This window comes from Vidua macroura, chromosome 7, assembly GCF_024509145.1.
Source record: "Vidua macroura isolate BioBank_ID:100142 chromosome 7, ASM2450914v1, whole genome shotgun sequence".
NCBI lineage: Eukaryota > Metazoa > Chordata > Aves > Passeriformes > Viduidae > Vidua > Vidua macroura.
In genome coordinates, this window is record NC_071577.1 from 31,183,586 (window position 1) to 31,205,211 (window position 21,626).

The 21,626-nt window shown below is 47.6% G+C and overlaps 1 protein-coding gene across 1 annotated transcript in view; it reads right to left on the bottom strand.

Annotated features, from left to right (window-relative positions):
• Window positions 1-21,626, bottom strand: part of ITGB5 (integrin subunit beta 5) — a 57,971-nt gene that overhangs the window by 24,488 nt on the left and 11,857 nt on the right. Inside the window, exons 4-9 of the mRNA XM_053982843.1 lie at window positions 17,475-17,724; window positions 13,931-14,099; window positions 7,931-8,092; window positions 6,396-6,491; window positions 5,261-5,350; window positions 1,473-1,607 (exon numbers count right to left, since the gene is read on the bottom strand). Of these exons, the coding sequence (XP_053838818.1) occupies window positions 1,473-1,607; window positions 5,261-5,350; window positions 6,396-6,491; window positions 7,931-8,092; window positions 13,931-14,099; window positions 17,475-17,724 (902 nt within the window). The remainder of the gene's footprint in view (window positions 1-1,472; window positions 1,608-5,260; window positions 5,351-6,395; window positions 6,492-7,930; window positions 8,093-13,930; window positions 14,100-17,474; window positions 17,725-21,626) is intronic.

Consider the following 21,626-nt stretch of genomic DNA (forward strand, 5'->3'; position numbering starts at 1 on the left):
AGGAAATGAGACCCTTTCCTAGGCCTCAGGAAGGAATGCTTTCTCTCTGGGGACATTTGGGGGTCACCTCAAGACCTCACTGACTTCACTATCCCACAGGTCAAGGGGTGATGTGCAGATGAAGACACAGCAGCCATCCCTGGCAGGAGAGCTGCACCCCCAGGAAACATCCCTTGACCCCCTCCCATTCCCAAGGCCTGAAGCAATTAAGATAGAAGCTCAAATTACAGAGGAGGAGATCAGAAAGCAAGCTAAGGGGATCAGGGTAATCCTGCTCCCTTTCACCCGCTGACACCCACAGCCCCAGGACTAAGCCCTGCCAGATTAGGGTCCAGTGCCAGCATCATCCTCTTTGGAGAAACTTCCTTAGCAGGAGTCAAATCTCCTGGAAGCAGTGGGGCAGAAAGCAGCTGAAAAGAGGGGGTGGAGGTACATGGTCCCATAATCCTGTGGCATCTCTGCCTGTGCAGGCACCTTGATACACAGGGTGCCCCTAAAATGGAGCGGAGCCAGTGCCAGATCCCTGCTGCACTCAGGCCAGACCCTTCATGGCACAAGCTGCAGCAGCTGGAGCAATCCCCTGCTCCTGCCGAAGCTGGAGCCCAGGACCAACCACCAGATTGACTCTGCTTCCTTGGGGGTTCAAGTTTTGCTGTAGGAACCAGGAGCTACAGGGATTGCTTTTACCCAGCTATCTAAGACCCAGTAAATTCAGTTTAAAAAGGAGGGCCACCTCCCTGTTTAACACCTCACATGATCCTTATTTGGTGGGGTAAAACTCCAGCTACTGTTGACTCTTTGAAACTATTTTTATATGCCACAGCACTGAGAGCTCTGGTATGTTTGCAGAGTCACTCTTCTCAAATAAGGCAATCAGGCTGCTAATGAACCCACACCCATGGCCTCAGACAGCAAAAGTCTGAAGAAAGGGAGGAGGTTCCCCACCAACCTGAGCCCTCCTACCCCAGCCCTGCAGCCCAGCAACTCAGTTATCTGCATCAACACTCAATTTAAACAAGCAAAGCTTAGCTTCACTGCTTTTTAAAAAGCACAGGGTGGATTATGCCATGTTAACATTTATTTCAGTCTGTGTGCCATCCAACAACCTAGGAACTGAACACAGGAGAGGAGAGTTGCTGCCTATGGAATTTCACAAGTGAGAGTGGGATGTGAATATCTGTGATTAAGGGAAAAAGGCCCATTTTTGACTATTGCATCCTGCTGCCTGATCAGGACCTTTAGCTCAGTACTGTAGACAAGATGCTTTCCCTCTTTCCTCACAGCTCACCTTGGACTGACCTGCATCACCCAGAACTACTTCTAGCAGAGCCACTCTCTGTGGGTTTCCCGATCATCATGAGGAAAGCAGAGGAAAATGAGCAAAACTGTGTTTTATTGCCCAGCACCACTCATCAATGGAGGGAAGCAGGTGAAAGAGCCTCTCCAGAGGACAGATTAAAAGGCAGACTCACCGTATCTCCAATTTTGAGATCCCCACACTTCCTGAGCCCAGGATAGGACAACCCATCCTGGCACGTGGCTGTGAAGGTCAAGCCAATGTCCTCAGGGCTGTCCCAGACCGTGAGCTCCACCTTGGACCGAATACTCTGGAAACACAATGGGAAAGCAAACCATCAAGCTCCCAAACACAGAAGGGTTTCTTCTGCTTTAGTCTCTTTTCCTGCTGATTCCACAGGTTGGGTAGGACAACTCTGCACCTATATGAAAAAAAATCACCCCTGCACACACACTGACATTTTGGTTTGACTCAACCAGCCCAGAAGATTTCTGATGGTCACAACTAGATTCACAGGGAGCTGCTTACCACCCCTGCAGGGTGTAATGGACACTGCAGCCAGTACTGGAAACATACAGGTGCACAAGAAAAAGAAGAGAACCTTCTCAACCACAAACAGAATACCTCTGAATTGAAGGTCAGAGCTTTCTGTGCACATCTGCACCTTCTCCTCCCCATAAACCAGCTCCTGAGCAAAGTGCAAAGCCTGATTCTCCACTGGCAGCTGTGCTACAATGTCTGTTATGCAGCACAGAGAACATGTGAAGCTGCACCAAATCTGTCCTGCTTTCTTCATTTCACCCAATGGGTCAGAAAAATGTATTCTCCCTCTTAGAAGAGAAAGCTGAACAAAAAGCACCCTTTCGTAAGTGTCAGCTGGAACGAGCACCATGGGAAAAAATTAATGAAAAATCTCTTTCTTTGAAAAAAACTTTTCAAAGTGAAGAGCATTTTCCATCTGTGAAGTTTTGGTTTGCTCTACCTCTTTCTTCTGCTTCTCAACTCTCTGCCTTGCTGCATACACAGACTTTTTAAGTCACAACAAAATGAAGTTTATAAATATTAATCCAGAATGGCATTGTTTTGTTTAATTCGTCCAATGGCTGGAACTGATTTTCATACCAGTGGTGTCCAAAAATGACAAAGTTTTTCAAAATGGAGCTTTTTGTACAAATATGCTTATTATCCAAAGCCAGCTTCCAGCTCCATCCCTCCTCCCCTTGTCTCTAGCCCTCACCAAAGAGGCCAGATTAAGGAAAAGTGCTAATTCAGACTTCCTTCCAGTACATGTGATGAAAAAAGCAGGATTCACATGCCAGCAAAGAGACAGTGCTTCTAGAAATGGACAGAAAATAAATGAGTTTTGACCGTGTGAATCTAAACAGTCCTTGAGGAAAGAAAGGAATAATTCCCATCTCTCTAGTGTAACAGAGAAGCGTTCATGGGGTAGCAACTGGGACCACAGGGAGCATCCATTGCCTGTGGGCTGAACGCTGCATGTGCCAATTGCCAATTAATATGTGGATAGATTAATCTTTGGATGCTCTGCCCAAATTATCCTGTAGAAATTAGCTGCTACACTGATATGCTCCCCAGTCTTCTTTCTCAGAGCATCCCATTGGTAGCATGGCAGAAAACAGGACACCAGGCCAAGCCTCAGTATGGCCTTGCACAGGCTCATCCTATGTTCCTACACAGATGCCAAATCCTCTTATTAGCCCTGTGTAGTCCTGCTGTTACCCTAATGCAGTGCCATTATTATCACACACCAGTGTCTCCTGACAACACCACAGCCACCATGGAGAGTAACTGGTGGTTGCAACAAGAAACATTCCCAGGACCTGCCTGGATTTGGTTTAGGGAAGTGCTTCTTAAACCAGCATCTCATTTGCTCTCATCAGTCCAAACCCCACCCTGTGTCTGGGCACAGCCTCCCATGAGCTTTTCCATTTCCCAGGTATGTTGAGATTTGGGGGAAAGGCAGGGAAAAAGCAGTCCCTGTTCTCTTTTGCTTCACACCAGGTGGGATGAAGGAGAGGGGACAGCGTGCTGAGCAGATGAAAAGGGAGACGGAAGATGAAGAGATGGAGAAAAGTAATCTTGAGGGTAACAAAAGCCCTAAGCAAGTCTGATGTGTGCATCAGTGAGGGGAAGCAGATGAGAGAGGACCAGAGATGGGGAAAACACTGAAGGGGAGGGACTGAGAACATCAACCACTGCCACCCTGAAGGAGAAGACAGTCCCTGTTTGCAGATGAAGGATTTCTCCAGGCTCAGACTTTCCTTTACACAGGGAATAAAAAAAAGGTCCACTCCCACTTGGGAAACAGATTTTTAGCCATCTCCTTCCGAGAGAATTTCCTCCGTCATTTCAGGAAAAAAACAAAGCTACCAAGAGGAGACGGGCTGGGTGGGCGCCAGGTTTCCGGTGGCTCCGAGCTGACCATGGCACAGGCAGGAGCTGCCAGCTCCCCACAGCACTTCTGGGGGTCCCAGCCCACACCCACCACCCAGCTGAACAGGCAAGAAACTGACCCCAGTCTCAGCAGTCAGTCAACCCGCAGAGCTCATTCCATGGGGCACCTTGGTCAAGCACCCATGTGGTTTCCAGCCAGCTGTGCTGGAAAGCTCACAAGGAAAGACAGGGAGGGAACAGTGGTGCAGCCACAGGATTCCCAATGGTTTTCATCAGCTTGTATTGATCTGCAAAGGCTTGAGGGGTGGTAAAATGGAGGCATGGGTGCATCTTACAGCTGCAAAAATAAGGCAAAGGGAGGTTTCCACATGATGGCACTGAGACCACATGCAGAGTCAATGTGGAATAAATATTCATTTCTTTCACCCCGGGCAAACATCTCAGCCACAAGACCCTCCTACCTCCAGGGGACAAACTGGGACAACTGGGCTTTTGATTAGCAGTATTTCCTGGGCCTCATTAGCAGCATGAACTGTTCATTGCTTTCCTCAGAGGGTGAAGCTTTGGGAAGCACTCTTCCCAAGGGCATAATGAAATGCTGCTTTAACTGCAGGGAGCTGGGGGAAAGGAAGGAAGAACTTTACAGATCATGCAAAGCACACCACAACCCCACATGAATTCTGGTAAACTCCTCCAAAGAAGTTCTTATTGACTCTCTGCACTAATGAACATAGTACCAAGAAGAGCTTGCAGCCATTAAAAGCTGTGCCCACAGGTCCCATACATAAACAACTCTACCTGAGGGCTGACCTGTTATGGGGTCAGATTTCCATGCCCAACACCCAGCAATATCCTTGCAGGATCATGAAGACCTGACCCTTAAGAATTCAGGGAGAAGTCAACACATGCTATGTTGACACTAACTATGTTGACACTAACTATGCTATGAACATGCAATTTAGCTGCTTCTAATTGATCCGCTCCCCTGATCCCCATGGAGATGGATGACATCAGGTCAGCAGTACAACTCCAGGTCCCTTGCTGTCCTCCTCACTGTGCCAGAGCAGGCTGCACTGGCAGTGACACATAGGCAGGACTCCTTTGGGAGCATGGTCATACTCATAGGGTGTTGAAAACCAATGTGGGCTGCATGGAGAGCAAGGCAAGAATGAAACCTTACCTGGACCTAGTCCCATCCTTGAGAGGCCTCTAAACATCAGATAACAAAGAAATAATCTATTTTACCTACTGGTAGGGTGGTCTCAGAGAGATCTGTTTTAGATAGGGGCTGTGTTTTGTGGGTAATTCTACACACAAAAGACATGAGGTGAAATTTCTGCTGTTCCACAGGTTCTCTTAGGTATCCATGCTTCTTGTCCTCCTCACACACCTTGTTTCCCACCCCAGGGTGGACATCCCAGCTCCAGCAGTGTGGAGAGGACAGGGGAGGGAGGCAGCCAAGATGGGTGGAGCTCACTGGGGGGAGCTGAACTGGCCACGCTCTTAGCACTTCTCACTTCAGCAGCTGTGGTATTAAAATGCACTTACGTTGTAGGCTTTGACGATCAGCTCAATGATATTCTTGGAATCTTTGTGTAAAATCTCCACTGTTGTTCCAGGAATCAAAGTGGTAAAGTTCTTTAAAAAAAAAAAAAAAAAGTAGAAGAAAAATTAAAATGATGAGGTGCAGAGAGGAAAGCAGAGGATGAGGAGGGATTGACCCCATGCCAGGGACACAGGCCACACACACTGCCCCATCACCCAGTGGTGTACATGGTATGTTTGGCTCTTTCAAAAGTAAAGCATTGCTAATGAAGCATGTCAAATATTAAACAAAGCTCATGGCCATGGGACAGGAGCAAACATACCTGGCTCTGCTGCTGGAGGGGGCAAGACCCAGGCGCTGTGCACTCGGGAAAGCTGGCACTGCAGGGAGGGAGGTGCGGCTGTCCCCACTTCCCTCCCAACCCTGAGCATCCCCAGGAGAGGGGGTGGAGAACAAGCTCAGCCCTCCCACTCCCCATGGGCGAACAGCAGCATCCCGACCATAGCAACACGGCTGCTTGTTGTTCCTGCTTGAGCCTCGAGGGCCTCGGCAGAGGTTTCCAAAAGCAACCCCGCCTGAAACACCACCCCTGCATCTGCAGAGCAGCAAAACCCCGCAGGGCGGCTCTAGACACAGGTGGGTCTTTGTGCCTTGGGTCAGCTTTCCTTTTGAAGGGGAGAGCAGGAATGGCAGGAGAGTTCAAACTCTGTGTGGCACGTCAGGGCCCTGGACTCCGTGATGGAAAAACACAGCTGGGTAGAAACGCTGTGCACGATTAGGTAATGGGATTAAGTCACTGCAGAATGGGCCGAGCAGGTTTCTGCTCTCTGGCACGCTGCACGCTGGCAGCCGTCCGAACATCCAGATTAACACGGAGTCTATTTTAGCTCTTCACATGCTCACTAACACACATATATCTGTTTGCTCTAAGAAGCTTTAGTGCTTTCTGCTGAAAGGACTAGCAGGGCTGAGCCTTGCCTGCCTGCACCGGGCAGCCTGTGGCCACATGCATGCATCCCTCATCACTGCACACACGTGTTTGCCACTGAGCACACATGTTTGCAGCTGTCTCCACTCCCCAGGGCCTCAAGAGGCGTTTCAGTCTCCCCCCAGCCCAGGCAAGTTGGCAGCACTTACCTTGTAGAGGATGTAATGACTTTTTGTAACAGCGAAAATCAGGTGGATGTTGTTTTCAGCAAGTTTCTCCCCAAGAAGTGCCAGGGAAGGATAATCCTAGGGGGAAGAAAACAGGCAGAAAGACTGGTGAGTAACCCAGAAACAAAGACTAATTTCCTTGCTCTTCTCTTCCCAATAGCAAAATTCATTCCAGACACATGGCGTGTTTTGTTGTGGAATGAAGTCCCTGACGTACCAGCACAATCCCAACTGAAATAATAGAAATCTGTTAAATATTTCTACATCACTTCATATGAAAATGCATGACTGACAACACCACTAGCCACAGCAATACCCAAAACACTGGGTTATTCCTTTCCCCTCTCTATTTTGCCATCAGCAGATGCACATGTGCTAAACGCTCAACGGGTATGAGGCAGGGAGATCTAGAACTGCAGAAAGTGGAAATGTATCCGTTTTTTTCTCTCAAAGTAGAAACATCCATTGCCTGTTCTTTCTGCATATTGGGACCATAAAGAGATTATAGTAAGCTCTTTAATTCTGCAGATTTCCCAGGCAGAGAGGATGGAAGGGAGACACTGCTCTAGCAACAAAATAACGAACCAGGGCTCAGTTTCAAGAGACCAGCTTGAGTTTAAAACTCCTGCCTGCTTCTGAAGTGCTGTCCTTGGAAAAATACATCTCATTTACTTGAAGACTGGAGGGCTGATTGAGAGCCTCTGAGATTCAAACATGGAAACGCCAAGGCAGCATCCCCCTGCAAGCTCCCCAGCATTAACTCCACATAAGGGAGCCAGTTCAGGGACTGTGCTCCCTTCCATATGCATCCACTTGGTAGGATTGCACAGGAGGTTCCACTGTAGAGCCCAGCTTCTGACCTTAACACAGCCACCCAGGTTCCCCTCCTCTCACTGGGTGACATTCAGGAACAAAAATCATAATTAGTGTATGTGATCTGCTGAATAAAGCACCATTCTGCAGAAGGATGGGATAATGAAGTGGCAGGCAAGTGCTCATTCATCCCAGAAGTTTCCTCCACCGAGTTCAATTTTTAAAAAGGGCTAGTTTGCCTGTTTATTACTAAGACTTATGTTAGTGTTGTGCTCAAAGGCTACGAATAAAAAGAGCATTCTGTTGTACTTGCTCGTGTAGTCACATCAAGGTAGATACACCCTCCTCAGGAAGAGTCCTCTGGACAGTCCTCAGACTCCACCCCCCTCAGACATATTTTAGAAAAGGGATGACATATTCTGTTTCCTCTATACTTTGCAGGCAAAATATAATGCTCTTCAGGACACCAAGTTACTTTTCCATCCCTTGCAATGAGCTTTGAAGGAACTCACTAAGTCACCAACTCATTTTTGACCATCACGGGAATGCCCAAAGGAAGAGCAAATTATATTTGCAAATTGCAGAAGCTGGGTTAAACCAGGCACTGCATTTGCCAAAAGCTGCTGGAGTAGGGATTGGCTGGTGTCCAGAGAGGTCCACCAGCCCACGAGATCTCTAAGGGCTGGGCCCCGTGCCCCACTCACCAGCTGGCTGGACGCGCTGTACTCGTTGGCTTCATTCAGGTGACACTGGCCATCGTGGGGCTGCACCAGCCCCCCCAGCTTCCCGTCCAGGGCTATGTGGGGCACATCATCTGTGGTGAAGACCAGCAGGTGAGATGCCTCCTTACGCCAGCCAATCTTCTCCTGGGGGAAAGCAAACCCTGTGAGACAGCAGCCTGCCCCTGCCAAGCCCACACATGGTCCCAGCCACGTGCCTGGCCAGCAGCAGACCCATTAGCATTAATTAGGAGAGTGCCATGCCCCTGTCCACCCATCCCTGATACAAAAACAAAATGTCAGGAGCCCATCCAGCATTTCCCAGCATCTCCTTCCAACACACTTAATTTAAAAGGCACGAGGAGGTATGTGGACCGTCCACCAGACCTTCTCTACCCAGATCCAAGAGTAAGAATTTCAGCTGCTTTTATAGCCAAAGGAGACCTGCCAATTTCCTCCACACACATTTAATCTGACCTTGTTTCCTCAGCTCTGTGGAGCGGCCAACACAACAGCAAGAGCTGCAATATCCCTGCTCAGCATTTTCATTACTGCCCGCTCACAGAGGCTTTTTCTGAGCTGTGATGGACAAAGAGAGGTGCTTGCCTGAGGGAACTGGCTTTGGTGTAACCACACTCATGGCCAGGCACTCTGCCCTGATCCCCTTCTGCACACATCTCCTGGAAGCCATGGTGCCTCTGCTATTTCATTGTACAACTCTACAATGCCCCAGGCAGCTCCCTCCCCCTGCACCACAGCCCAGGAGGGTCAGGGTACACACAGCCAGAGCAGAGCAAGGGACCTTTGGCATTGGTGCTGGCACTAATCCCACACAACCACTCTGCACAGTGCTGCTCTGAGAAACCTCTGCCTATTTAAAAACATGGTAATGTCAAGACATGCTGTACTGGTCCCTACGAAAGCACTGAGGTGTCAAGCACAGCACATGAAGTGTCCTCTGACCCCTCCTTGGTCCCTCTGTGCAAGGACCAGACATTATCACTGTCCTTGCACAAAGAAAGATGCAAGGACAGATTTTTTTCAAGTAAAGGGATAAGATCTAGATTACAAACATTTCCCTCCCATGGAGCTTCCCCAGGTTTCCAAGTGTTCATCAGCCAAGGAAGCAGATCTGTGCCTGTAACAGCACACTGAAGCACTTTATTGCAATGGAAGTGGAAGGAAACAGAGGTACCCAAAGGAAATTTTTGCAAACCACTGCAGCAAACCCCCTCAGTGGCTGCTCCTGCTGCCAGGTCACTGCCAAGCTGGGTAAGCAGAGGTCTTGCTGCTGACCACAGCAGGGAGCTCCTGCCATAGCACAGACTGGAGGCAGAAAGTCCCACTGTCCAGAGCTTCCCCTTGGGCTGGCCACACTGACCATCTGCCAGCAGACTGCCCCACACCTTCCCTGCCCACACACTTCCAGCATCCCACTCCCTCCAGACCCTGGCTCAGAGTACCAGCACACAAATCCTTTGGGAAAGCACAAGAGAAAAGCTAGGTCACTAATGGGAACATGGTGCAGACGGAGATACCAAACTCCTCCAGAGTTACTGCTTAGCTTATTTAGCAAAACCCAAACTCTGCCCTGTTTACTGGAAGGTGCTGGCCCTTCCTATGGAGAACACTGGCGTGGGCAGGGCAGGAGGACAGAGCAGGCAGAAGAGTGCAGAATCATGTGTGCCAGCGCAATTTTCGCCTCCAAATGTGAGTCATAGCCCAAAGCCTGCTGATCTTTCCAATAATATAACTCTTGCTTCAGGGACGCTATTCCAGAGTAGATTCCTTTTTCCTCCACATTACAGAAGGCTTATTTTCTTTATTGACATTTAAAAAACCCCCACGATGCCTATAAGGCCATAGGAAGAAATTTTTGGCAACACACATCCTTTACCATGCACCAGCATGTTACAGTCCAGCTCAGGAAGCAATGAGGAGTTTTTGCTCTGGGAAGCAAGATTCATTCCTCTGAAGTTACCCCACTGGACAAAAGGCTAAAACCTCATGCCAAAATGTAACTTCTTAAGAACTCAACCCAAAAGTGATTACAGCTCTAATAATGCAAGAGGCAGTTTTCAGTCTACTCAGCCACCAGACAGAAGCCCATCCAATTCACTTTTCTTTGAGTACCAAAGCTGATTTATTTTTAAATTATTAAGGCCAAGAAACTCCCAAAGAGATTAGAAGGATTAATCTGAGTTTCATTTCCTTAGAAATGTGCTGCACACAAAGAAAAGGAGCTGCATTCAAGCAGCAATTACAAAGTCACTTCAGGGGTGCTGGTGATGGTCACCTGCCTGCTAAGCCCACCTTTAAATCATGGGTTAAGAATTCCTTTGCAGACAAACTCTCCATGACTGACACAATTTCCCACATAAATAATATCAAAACTGCTGTGGCTGCTCAGTTCAGGAACTCACTCCCAAAAAGCAATGAGCAACCACAATCTCAGTGCCAAAATCCAGGCACCAAAAGTATGTGATGCCTCAGAGCATCAAACCAGGGGGGCTGGCCAAGCCAGTGCTGATCCCACACCAAAAAAAAAAAGCTGTAGACCTACAAAAAAAGCCCCCCAAGGAGGCTGGCATGCCAAGGAGCATCTCACACTGCCTCTGCCAGTGGCCTCAAGGCACTGGAAAATACAGCTCTTCAGCATGCAGTTTCCACTGAGAAACCCAGAGCAGCACTCCACTCCGCTTAAAGCAAATAACCAAGGAGAACTTCATTTATTTTTATTGGACTGGGATTGCTGAACAAGAAACCCTGCACTGATACCTACCCCCTCATCTGGTTTTTGATCCTTATGGGATAAGAAGAATTTTTTAAGCTGGGGTGGGACTGGACCCAAAGTATTGTAACATGTTTCCACAGGACTTGGGCTGCTACGGATCCTGCTCCTACTCCTACAACCAGCTGCAGTTGCCTTCTGTACCCCAAAAAACCAGCTTCTCACTCCATACAGCCAATAGTGACTGGCAAAACTGCCACAGCTGCCTCAGCACAGCTCTCCAAATACCATTGAAAAAGCTGCAAAGCCTGTATTTCCATGCCTGAATAAATACCTACATTTATATTTTGGGCACTGAATAAAAGACATTCAATTGCCAAGACTCAGTTGCCAAGACACCCCCATGGATTCATCAATTTGTCTAAAACCTCACCAGTTTTTCAGGTGCAGACCTTTTTGGAAGCAAGAAACAGATACAGGTGCAAGGCAAGTATGCCTTAGGGATCAAAATCCAAAACCTCCTTCACTTGGTATTGCACTGAAAGGCACCTCAGTGTCTCCCAGATGCCTTGGCTATCTCCAACTACCAGTGTCTAGCAAGCATGAAAACCATTCCAAAAGATGCTTTGTTTTCCAATCTAGCATTATCTCCTCACTTCATCTTAGCATATAAGATCTGAAAATTACACATACCACCAAGCCATATATGAGGCTTACACTTAGAGAATGGCAAAAAACCAAAATACTGCAAATGGAAAATGCAATTATGGAAGGCTGATTAATATTCCTGGCATACTATTTTAGCATCAGAATAAAGGCTTATTGTCTCTGGCTCTTTCATTGCCTCGAGAATAACATTTACCATATCTTCATCTTTCAGAAAGGAGCCAAACCCTGAGCCTGCTCCTTAGTCTCTATTAGCTGTACAAACTTCCCCCATTCCTTGGGTTGAAGACCAGGCCAAAACATAACTTGAGTGCTACAGAGCCCTTAGGCAGCTCATGCAGAAGAAATGCTTGCTATGCATTCCAGTGTAAAAACATCTAGCCAACACAAGAAGTATTGTTTCTGACACCTCAGAAGGGGAGAAGGCCTTGTTTAGACACCATGGCTTGGAGACAGCGAGGCTCTGCTATGCTGTGACCAGCTCTCCCCTTGATGCTGAGCACAAAGTGCTTCATGAGCAACACACTGCATGTCCCCCAGGCAGGGGACTTTCTAAAGTGATAACTACCCTGGAAAAAGCTGGAGCACGCCAGTGAGATGCAATGGGGTGCCACAGCAGTGATGAGGAAACCACCTCAGAAGTCACCAAGGTACCCATACCCTGCTCTCCTTGCATGGGAGGGGGAATAGTTCCTGAGTTAACAGAAATTGCTGTCTGTTTCTGGGGTTTTCATCCCCATGATACTCCATTAGTCACTGCAGGATGAAAAACTCCATGCCAAGAACATCCTCGTCAGCAAGCTGCACTTCACTGCCACCCCAGATGTCTTCAACCCTCACCCATCTCAGCGGTGTTGAGCCTCACCACAACCCACAGCCACTGACCAGCCTGGGCCTTCGCTTAGGGACCGCAAGGGAAATTAAGCAATAAGTTCCCATTTTGACTGTGGGACCAAACATCCTAATGTCAATCAGCTGCCTTGAAATTTTGCTTTTTTTAACTCTGGACAGACAGAATCTTTGCTGCTCATGGCTGTGATGAGAGGCAGCTGCTCTGCCCAGAGCAAGGCACTGCCAATGCAGCATGAGTCACAGCACACCAGTTCTCCTGCCTTGCACACCAGGCCCATGGACTTCCTTTCCCACACCCAAGCTCTAGTAATTAATTAACTGCTGTGGCTGCAGAAATTCGCTGTCATGACCTGCCACATCATGCCAACAGTCATGCATGTGCACTTGCTCACTTTTGCTCACCTTTCCTTCAGGGTGCTCATTCCTGAATTTAGACGGTACCAGCATCTAAATTAATCTTCTAAATTTAGAAGGGATCTGGCTGTCCATTCAAGAAGGGGTCCTTACCAACAGTCTGAGACTGCCACAAATACAGAGGAAATATCTTACAGGTCTCCTGCCTTCCACCAACACTTCAGAAATGAGCCCTTGTGACACACACTGAAGCACTGCTGCACCACAGGGAAATATTTGCCTGTTTTTGCAGTAACATCATGGAAGGGAGTGCAAAAACCCACATGGTGAATGGCACAACTGAGTCACCATCCTGAGCCATCCCTGCTCTAACCATGAGAGCCACCTCTCCAAAACTGAGAAGCACTATATATCCAGACAGTTATTGGGAGCAGCACTGTAGCTGTGCCAACAACAATATCCGTGGGAAGATGCCCCAATGGGGCAGGTTCAGTCCTGCCAAGAGTATGAAACACAGAGAAGCCAACCCAGGCAAGGAAAGATCTGGTTTCCCACATGCCTGCATCCCATTGCTCCCACAGACCATGCCTATCTCCCAGCTCCCATCATTCAGACCCAGAATAAAACATGCCCAACCAAAAGGACGAAGCAAGGCTGAAGCAAACACAAAGCAAATTGCAGCAATAGGGAGAAAAGCAAATAGAACCATTCCTGATGAGCAGGGAAGCTCAGCCTCATGTCAGAGTGGAGCAAACACTTTCATTCATGACAAAGGGATATGGAGCAACTCAACTACTTGTTCCAGAAAGATCTTCAAGCAAGCATCTCCAAAAACCGTAAGGACATGGCTAACATGGCACCAAGCTAATGAACTCTGCTCCAATTCTGCTGACAAAGAGAGAGAGAAGGATATCAGCACGCAGAGGTGAGATCATCCCCCCACACACAGAGGGAAAGTATGAGCAGTAGGAACCAGTTCCAACCCTTAACATGGGTCTACTGCTGCAAGATGTGTTTGACACACCCTTGAAAACCACACTGAGCTGATGTGCTGTACTGCTGCACACAAGTGTATGTGACCCTGGAAGGATTCTGTCCCAGGCACTCAGCACCAAAGGTCTAACTGTGTAAAGAAATCTCAGCCCTAAATTTGCATTTGCAAAAGTTCCATTTTTATCCCTTTAACTAGAAAAAGAATTAACCTTTTTTCCTTTGCCTGTTTATCTACGGAAGCACATAAAAACAACCGCCTCTACTTTTAAAAGCATTTTTCAGTTTGTCCAAGAAAAATTTACTAGTTACTTCCAAGAAATGGCAAACTGAAACTCTGCCTTGGTTCAAGAACAGAGCAGAAGAAACCTCCAGAAATCAGAGCAACTCACCTTGCACACAGCAGCCTGCAAAATGGCATCGAAGCCGCCCTCTGGAGCATCTCTGTTGCGGGAAACCTTCTGTTTCTGGACTTCTTCGTTGAAACGGTCGACTTTATCCGTCAGGGACAGGAGGTGGCGGAAGCCAAAGGATGGGACACAGCTGGGGAACAGCTTATAACTGTGGGAAGAACAGAGGAGTGGTCAGCTGGGAGCAACCACACCCACAGCCAAGAACTGCAGAAGCTCCCAGCTCTACCAGGTTGGTCTCTAAGATTTTGTTCAGAGGGTTGGAATACCTTTGCAGTGCTTTGTATTTTGGACACTTCAACTTTTGGCTATTTCTCTACAAAACCCTGCAGTAGAATCCTTTTTTTTTTTTCCCCTCTCAGGGGCTTTCAGAAGCTGAAGTTTCCAGAGGTCCCACCAGGACTGAACATCTCTTTCCACATACCATGTGAGTGGAGACACTGAGCACCAGCCCACCCTGGGCCATGCAGCTCTGCAGTTTCAGCACTCATAAAGTGGTTTTCACTGGGAATCTGCAACCAAGGATGCGACCCAGTGATAGGGAGGCTGCATTTTGGCAGATCCACCCTCCCCAGCAGCCCAGCAGGGCCATGGGAGCCATGCCCCACGTGCAGAGTGTGTGGGCTGGTGTCAACGGGCAGGAGCATCACTGCTGAGAGCTACCTTTCCCCTCTTCCGCAGTATAGATTTTCACTGTGTCATCCAGTTTTCTTGCCAGTATGAGCCACCCTACACCTACGGCACATCACCAGGCACCTGGCAATTGCCCAGTATGAGATGGAGTAATAACCAACACCAGCTCAAGCTTCCTCCCACTCTGCCTGCAAGCTGGTGAGCAAACACCATCTCTGCTTCCCAGGGCGCCACTGGAGCAGAAAGGTAGGAGGGGCTCCCTAAGGCAGAGAAATGTCTTGGCAGGCTACCAGGAAACCTTTTATTTTCCATACAAAACCATGAGAAGGCAGTTTTGGTGCTCACTTGGAGAGCTCAGCAGAGCAGCTCCTGCAGCATGGGAAATCAGTGAGTGTGTGCAGAAGAGAGGAATGGGAAGGGTTAAGAAGAAATGTGTTTAAAGAAATGTGTTAGTGTAAGTTGACCTTGCACTAATTCACTCTTATCTTTAAACATATAACCCAGAGTACAATTAAAATCTTCTGCTGACACATGACCCGCTATGGATAAGTTGCAAGAGGCTTTTCACACAAAGGAGTATTTAAAATTTACCATCACTGAGAACTCAAAATCCTCACAAGGGACCCCAAAGCAGGGATTTCCATAAACACACACACCCTCCTCACTAACTGTGGGCAGGTCTTATTGCCCTGGGCTTGGTTGGCAATTAGAGCCATCCCTTTTGATCCATGATCCAGTGATCCATGTCCAGACTCGCGTCGTGCTCGTACCCAGGGCAAGGCAAGGAGTCTGCCATGTCTGAAACCTCTGCACTGCAGGGTCTCAGCAAGCTGCCCTTAGCCCATCAGGATGCTGAGGCAGGAGCAGAGGTGATGAAGGAGACAAGCGAAACAGGGCTGCACCCCACCCAGACCTGCAAGTCAGTCACCACCACAAGGAAGAGGAGGGGAGAGCCTGGACCAGGGGCAAAAAGCACCCATTGCAGCTCGAGTTCACTTGCAGCTTTTCTTAGATGCTGAACGGATTGGTTTGACACCAGAAATAGCTGCAAACAAAACCACGCCTGACAACCTGCCTCGCTGCACCGGGGACACATGGCAGCAGCCAGAGCCCCCACACAGAGCAGGCTGGGGAAGGAGATTCCATCAGAGAGCAGGGAGCCAGCACCCCTGGTCTGAATGGAGACACATGACAACTGGAAGGGAGCACCTACCAGATGAGCTGCCGTGGGCAATCCTTCCTAAATGTTTTCCCAAAACCAGGCTGGCTTAAAGTAACCAATAGAAAGAAAAGCAACCACCTGGGTAAAGCCAAAGGAACACACAGATAGCCTGATCATGGTGGGAAAAGCTGAGGTGACAGCTCTGGATGCTCTTCATAAAAGGTCATTGGAAGTCTCAGGTACACCTTTGTTGCTGAGTTGTCCAGTTCCATCCTCTCCTCCCTTTGCACCCATCTCCTCCTGCACTTTTCACTCTGTTTCACTTGGCAAAAGCCACATCACTCAATCAAATCACACACCAGCCAAACAAAGTTTCCAAGATTTCTCCAGCTGGAGCCTGTCCCCAGACTGAGGGCAGGTGTCAGAGACTGAGGACAACAGAGATGATAGAGGATCCCTCAGAGGCTATGCCAAATTTCTGGGAGAAGCACTGTGAAGATTGTGGTGTGCAATGCCATCATGGCAGAGACACCTTCCTGGCTCAGTGTGGTCACTTTTGCCTCATGATTAAAGCAAGATTTTTCAGTGTTAAAATCCATTTGACTTTCCACTCTGGACAGAACTGGTGAAAAGCAAATACAGATAATTTTTGTCTGGTCAACAAGCAATGTGCAGTGAGATGCCAATGCTTGGTCAGTGCCAAAAGCTGGCCTAGAAACTCACAGCTGATGCAAGCTGTCTTTATCTGCCTCTCAGAGCATGCACAGAGCTTGGCATCCATGCATGAGGTGATCTTACAATGCAAGTATCCACAACTGGCTCGAATGAAAGGGTTCTCCTCACTGTCCTTATGAGACTAGGAAGCACCCACTGATGGATGAGGTGAAGATGGGGACTACAAAGGTGTCAGTGGTGACACTGTCTCAGGAGGGCACTTGCTGCTGTATCCATCCTTCAATGCCAACACCCAAACCCATCTGAGCCTGGACACCCTTCCCTACACCCAATTTTGCTCTGGCATAATCCTCAATTCAATGGACTTGATCCCAATGCTGGTGGTTAAAAGGCAAACAAAAAGACTTGCAAAGACACAGCGGAAAAAAAAAGGAAATAAAGGGACAAAGTCTCTGATATCACCACAAAGTAAAATTTGTGTCTTTTGTAACTGCCAGTTGCTTTCCTTCCACAGCAATAAAGATGAAAAAACCTGTCTGCCACCTTAAAAACACTCTATAAAAACTCATTAATCAGCACTATAGGCCATCGAAAAATCTCAGTTCCTCCAAACACTTTTGTTGAGAAGTTACATTGCCTTGGTCTCCTTATCTGTAAAATGCAGACAAAAAGCTTAATTGATTTACTCAATGCCAAAGTGTGACTCAGAGCTAGGATCAGAAATCAGGAATTTCTGGCTCTGGCTCCTTTTCCTTAAAGGCTGTAAAAAAGCCTGCTATGTCTGCATCCTTTTCAGGTACTTAAAAATAGCTTCAGGCTCCCTGGTACAACAGTTTCCCATGTCTAGATGCAGAGATCTCCCAACAGCCACAGCTAAATGAGAAGCTGTCCTATTCTGAATCGCTCAGTATCACAGTGAGAGTCAGGCTCATCATCATTCCCAAAAGCAAGGGCTGAAGTGTGGTTCATTATTTAAAGCAAAAAGGCACATGAAGACTGCAGCCAGGCTCCGTGCAAACACAGGCCTTGCTCCTCCAGGGTGCACCCACCACTTACCCAATGCAGGGATTGTTCTGGTATCTTGGTGCTGTGTAGGAGAAAGGAGAGATGTTTTTGTCCACAAAAGAGCCAAAGCCCAGACGGAAATTGCTCGTGAGCTTTCGCATCTCTTCAGCCAGCTTGGTCCCCAGATTGCGGATATTATCCAGGTCGTCGTTCATGGACAGGGACAGATCCATCAGGTAGTAGAGGTCCACGGGATAGTCCTCCACCTGCCGCACCTGGACTCGGAACGAGGTCCGGTCACCTGCACACACACAAAGGTTGGGCATGGTGAGCAGGAAACTCCCAGCACACATTAAAATCCAGATCACACTTTTTTTTTTTTAACCCTGCAGAGCAGACAGATCGCTTTTCAAAAGAAGAGGGTGAGGGCAATAAGCTTTTCCAAATACATCCCTTAGGAAACTAACAGGAAAACAGGTATTGACTTTGAGTCCTCTTAAGCTATGTAGCATACTGGCTGGCAAGAAAAAGACATGGAGTGCATGTCTCTATTTTAGCTCTTTGGAGGTATCAGAGAGGGTTTTTCCTGAGAGAACATCTAAGGGAGGGACACATGAAAAACACTGTTGCCCAGTGTGCAGTTCAGGGATGTTTTCTTAGAAAACAGGAAAGAAAAGCAGAGTAAACCTTAAATGGATATTTCATGGACTACTGCAACAGGGACCCTGCCCATACTTACTTGAGTACATTCTCAAAGAAAACCAGGGGCAGTCCAAGAAGTCCTGCACAAAAGAGAGGAGGTGGAGCAGGAGAAGGAAGAGGATCAGAAAAAAATAGCATGGCCTGAATGCAAGATGTCCTCTGAGCTGTGCAGGGAAGTCAAAGTGAAGCAGATACAGAAGAAGCATCTTTGAAAAGGAGCTCCCTCCAAAAACGGAGCTGGACAAATCAGGGCAAAAGGGAAGTGAAAAAGAAAGTTGTTAGGGTCACCCAGGGAAGCACTGAGGCAGAGGTGAAACTTCCTGAAGTGACAAACACAAGGGAAGGAGCTGACAGGGCTGAGTCACAGGTTGTGCAGATGTAAAAAGAAGCAGAGAAAAGCCTGTCCCTGACCTTCTCCTTTGCCACACTTGTTTCAGTAGAGATACCCTCTGGAAGGACTGCCAGGGAAGGCCACCACAGGCAACACCTACACCTCAGAAAAGCTGAGGTTGCTTCAAAGTGAACTCAACTTCACACCAGATCTTGGTGTGATCTTGGTGGAGACCAAACAGCAGGTGGCATAAGTTTGCCTTTCACTTTGCTGAGGGAGGGGTCTAAATAAAGCCTCAAACCCCAGCCTCACAAGGCAGGCTGGTTTGGAGATCCCATGTTCCCAGCTTCCACCTTAGCCCTCTTCCCAGTTCACTGTGGTCTCTGCCCCAGGGAATTGGATCCTTTCAAAACCAAGCTCCCAGTTCTGCCCTCTCCCAGCCCTTCACAGGCAAGGCTGAACTTGGGGCAGTGGCAGGTTCTGCAAAACACTTGTGGCTTCCCCTCTTCTTCCCCAGAAATGGAACTCACATTTTTTAGTATTGTGAAAACATTGCCCTAACCGCTTTATTGTTCTCCTCCTTGTGCACAGCAGCGCAGCTGTTCCCACTTACTTCCAGGCTAACAGCAGCAACAGCATCCCAAAACTGCCATGCTGGCAATGCACAGCACAAGGGGCTCTGCAGCCCTGCTTGGCACCTGGGGTCAGGCTGCACCAAGCCAGAGCTCCTCAAGCAAAACCCTCCTTCTCCTTCAGCATTTCCTTGCAATCTGCTGCAACCCCACCTGGAAAAGTCAGGGCTGCAGGAGGTACCATGTGCAAACATGTGCATGTAGATAGTGCCCCGCTGTTTCTAGAAAGCAAGAAGCTCATGCCTTAAATATTCCTCCTTACTCTCCCCAGCTTTCTTGTCCAGCAGGAGCAGGACAGGGCACAGGGCTGGGATGTGGAGTGCAGCAGGTGCTCCAGGCAGGCTTCACATTATACCTGGCACGTATTTGGTGGGGGAACAAAGAAGAACATAACTCATGTAGCACAAAAACTGTTAGCACTGATTGCAGGGTAAAAGACTGTGATTGCAAGCTTGACTTTAATTCAGTGCTGCAAAAATGTGTTTAAATCTCGGAAAATTCTTTCCCATGCCCATATTTTTCATTCCTACATATTTTTCCCACTGGAAAAGGGGATGTGTCCTGTGTATTTTGCAACGTTTTCATTTCCAAAACACTGTTCTTCCTGCCAGAAAGGGTATTTGGGATGCTGTGATCAAACACGCTTCTCTTAATAGTTACAAATTTATTAGTCCCTGAGAAGCACCAAAACCAACAGGATCCTGTAGCTGGTTCTTCTTTCATTCCTAACTGCACAAACCAATTATGTCAGAGAAAATATCGTTAATGTATGTAGATGTAAGTGCAAAAGAATTTATTATTCTCTATGGACAGTATTACTCTCACACTTCTAGGGATAATCCAGCCCCCTCCTTCCTCACGTACTGTTGCCACCATCCTCTCCTTAGGGCTTTTACTGAAAAGTTTTAAACTCAGAGCTTAATTCAGACATTTTTCTTGGATAGCATCATGCAGAAGCAGTGCAGAAATTGGAAAAATTGATTTTGGTCAATTTAAGAACATAAACTCAACAATTGTGCTAATCCAGTTTATTCCTGCTTGGTGAAGCTTATGGCTTGATGAGCAACACAGCTGCATGTATTCATTTTTTAAGTCAGTTTACACTATTTCTATTTCTTTTAACTAGGACATGCTGCTTTATAGCTGGGCTTAAGATTAAAAAGCAATATTATAAAAACTAAATGCTCAATCCAAAAGCTACCCTGTAAGGACATCGATTTAAGGCCTTTGGAGTTTAGCCGAGGACACAGATTTGGGGATGTGACTTCTGCCACAGGATGATGAGATCAAACTGCATGGGTGGGAACAGCAAACAATTGACAATCCACTCCCTTCTGCTTCTGCTTAGCAGTCTAAGAATAAAAGATCACCATTGCCACAGGCTGCTGCGTGAATTCGTCTTTGAAATACTACACCCCTCATGCCCAAAATTAAATCAACATTGTCTCCTTTTTGTCTTGGGTTCACAGGGTGAAACCTGTTTTCCCAAGCTCAAGGATTAATGGATAATTTAAACTGGGCCTGCTAATGCAAGGGTTTAGGAAGTCAACAGCTTGACGGTGAAGTGTTGCCCAACGTCAAAAAAGAGAAGAAAAATGGGAGATACTATCACAAACACCTAGGTTTGTTCCTCCTCCTGCAATGACTCGGATGCTCTGCAAGAGGAGCACAGGGAGAGGAGTTCACTGACTCCAGTGTGGGAATTACTGCAGGGGTGACTCCTGCAGCTCAGCCCAGACCTGGAGGGCTTCTCCATCATGAAGAACTGAGGATGGCCATGAGTGTGGTCCCCACAAGGGCAGGCAGAAGCAGCACACCAGCCCTGTGCAGCCCAAGGCTTCCATGAACCCAGATCCCAGGAGGCCACAGGGAGATGGATATCCACACCCTGCCACTGACTGGAACAGTGGACACTGGATGGGCAGAACTGTTGGGGACTGGAAAAGCAGAATTTGCTGAGCACCAGGCACTGTGCGTGGAGGTGGATGTACAGGAGATGAGATGTGGAAGCTGAGCCAGCCCTTTCTGTCAGGAATTGCCTCAAGAAACAGCAGTAATAACAACTCCCTTTTGCTCCCTTTTTTAGCATAATATTCAGGGGCAGAAGCCATGCATCCAGACGTATGCACAGAGGTCATAGCTCTCAGGATCTGATTTTAAGGCTTTGAAGCAAATTTTTTTAGATCTGAGGGTCTGACCAATGACAGCTGAGGAAGTTAATTGGAAAACATGACAACTTCTAACTTACACTAAAACAAAAGCTCCTGTAGCAACTGGTAGGCTCTGGGAGAGCACTGATAGCATAAACACCAGCTCAAACTCCCATTTTTCTTGGGCAAAACATCAATATTTCTCTTTTCTGTATGCTCGTGAGAGCTGTCACAAAACTAAGCCTTAGAAACCCACACCAATCACTCATAATGAATCAAGCTTTTATATTTGCTTCTTATCTTTGCAATAAAGAGGTTTTTTTCCCTCTTCAGAAATGTCAGCTGCCAAATTTTTGCAAGAATTCTAAACCCACATTAACACCTCCCC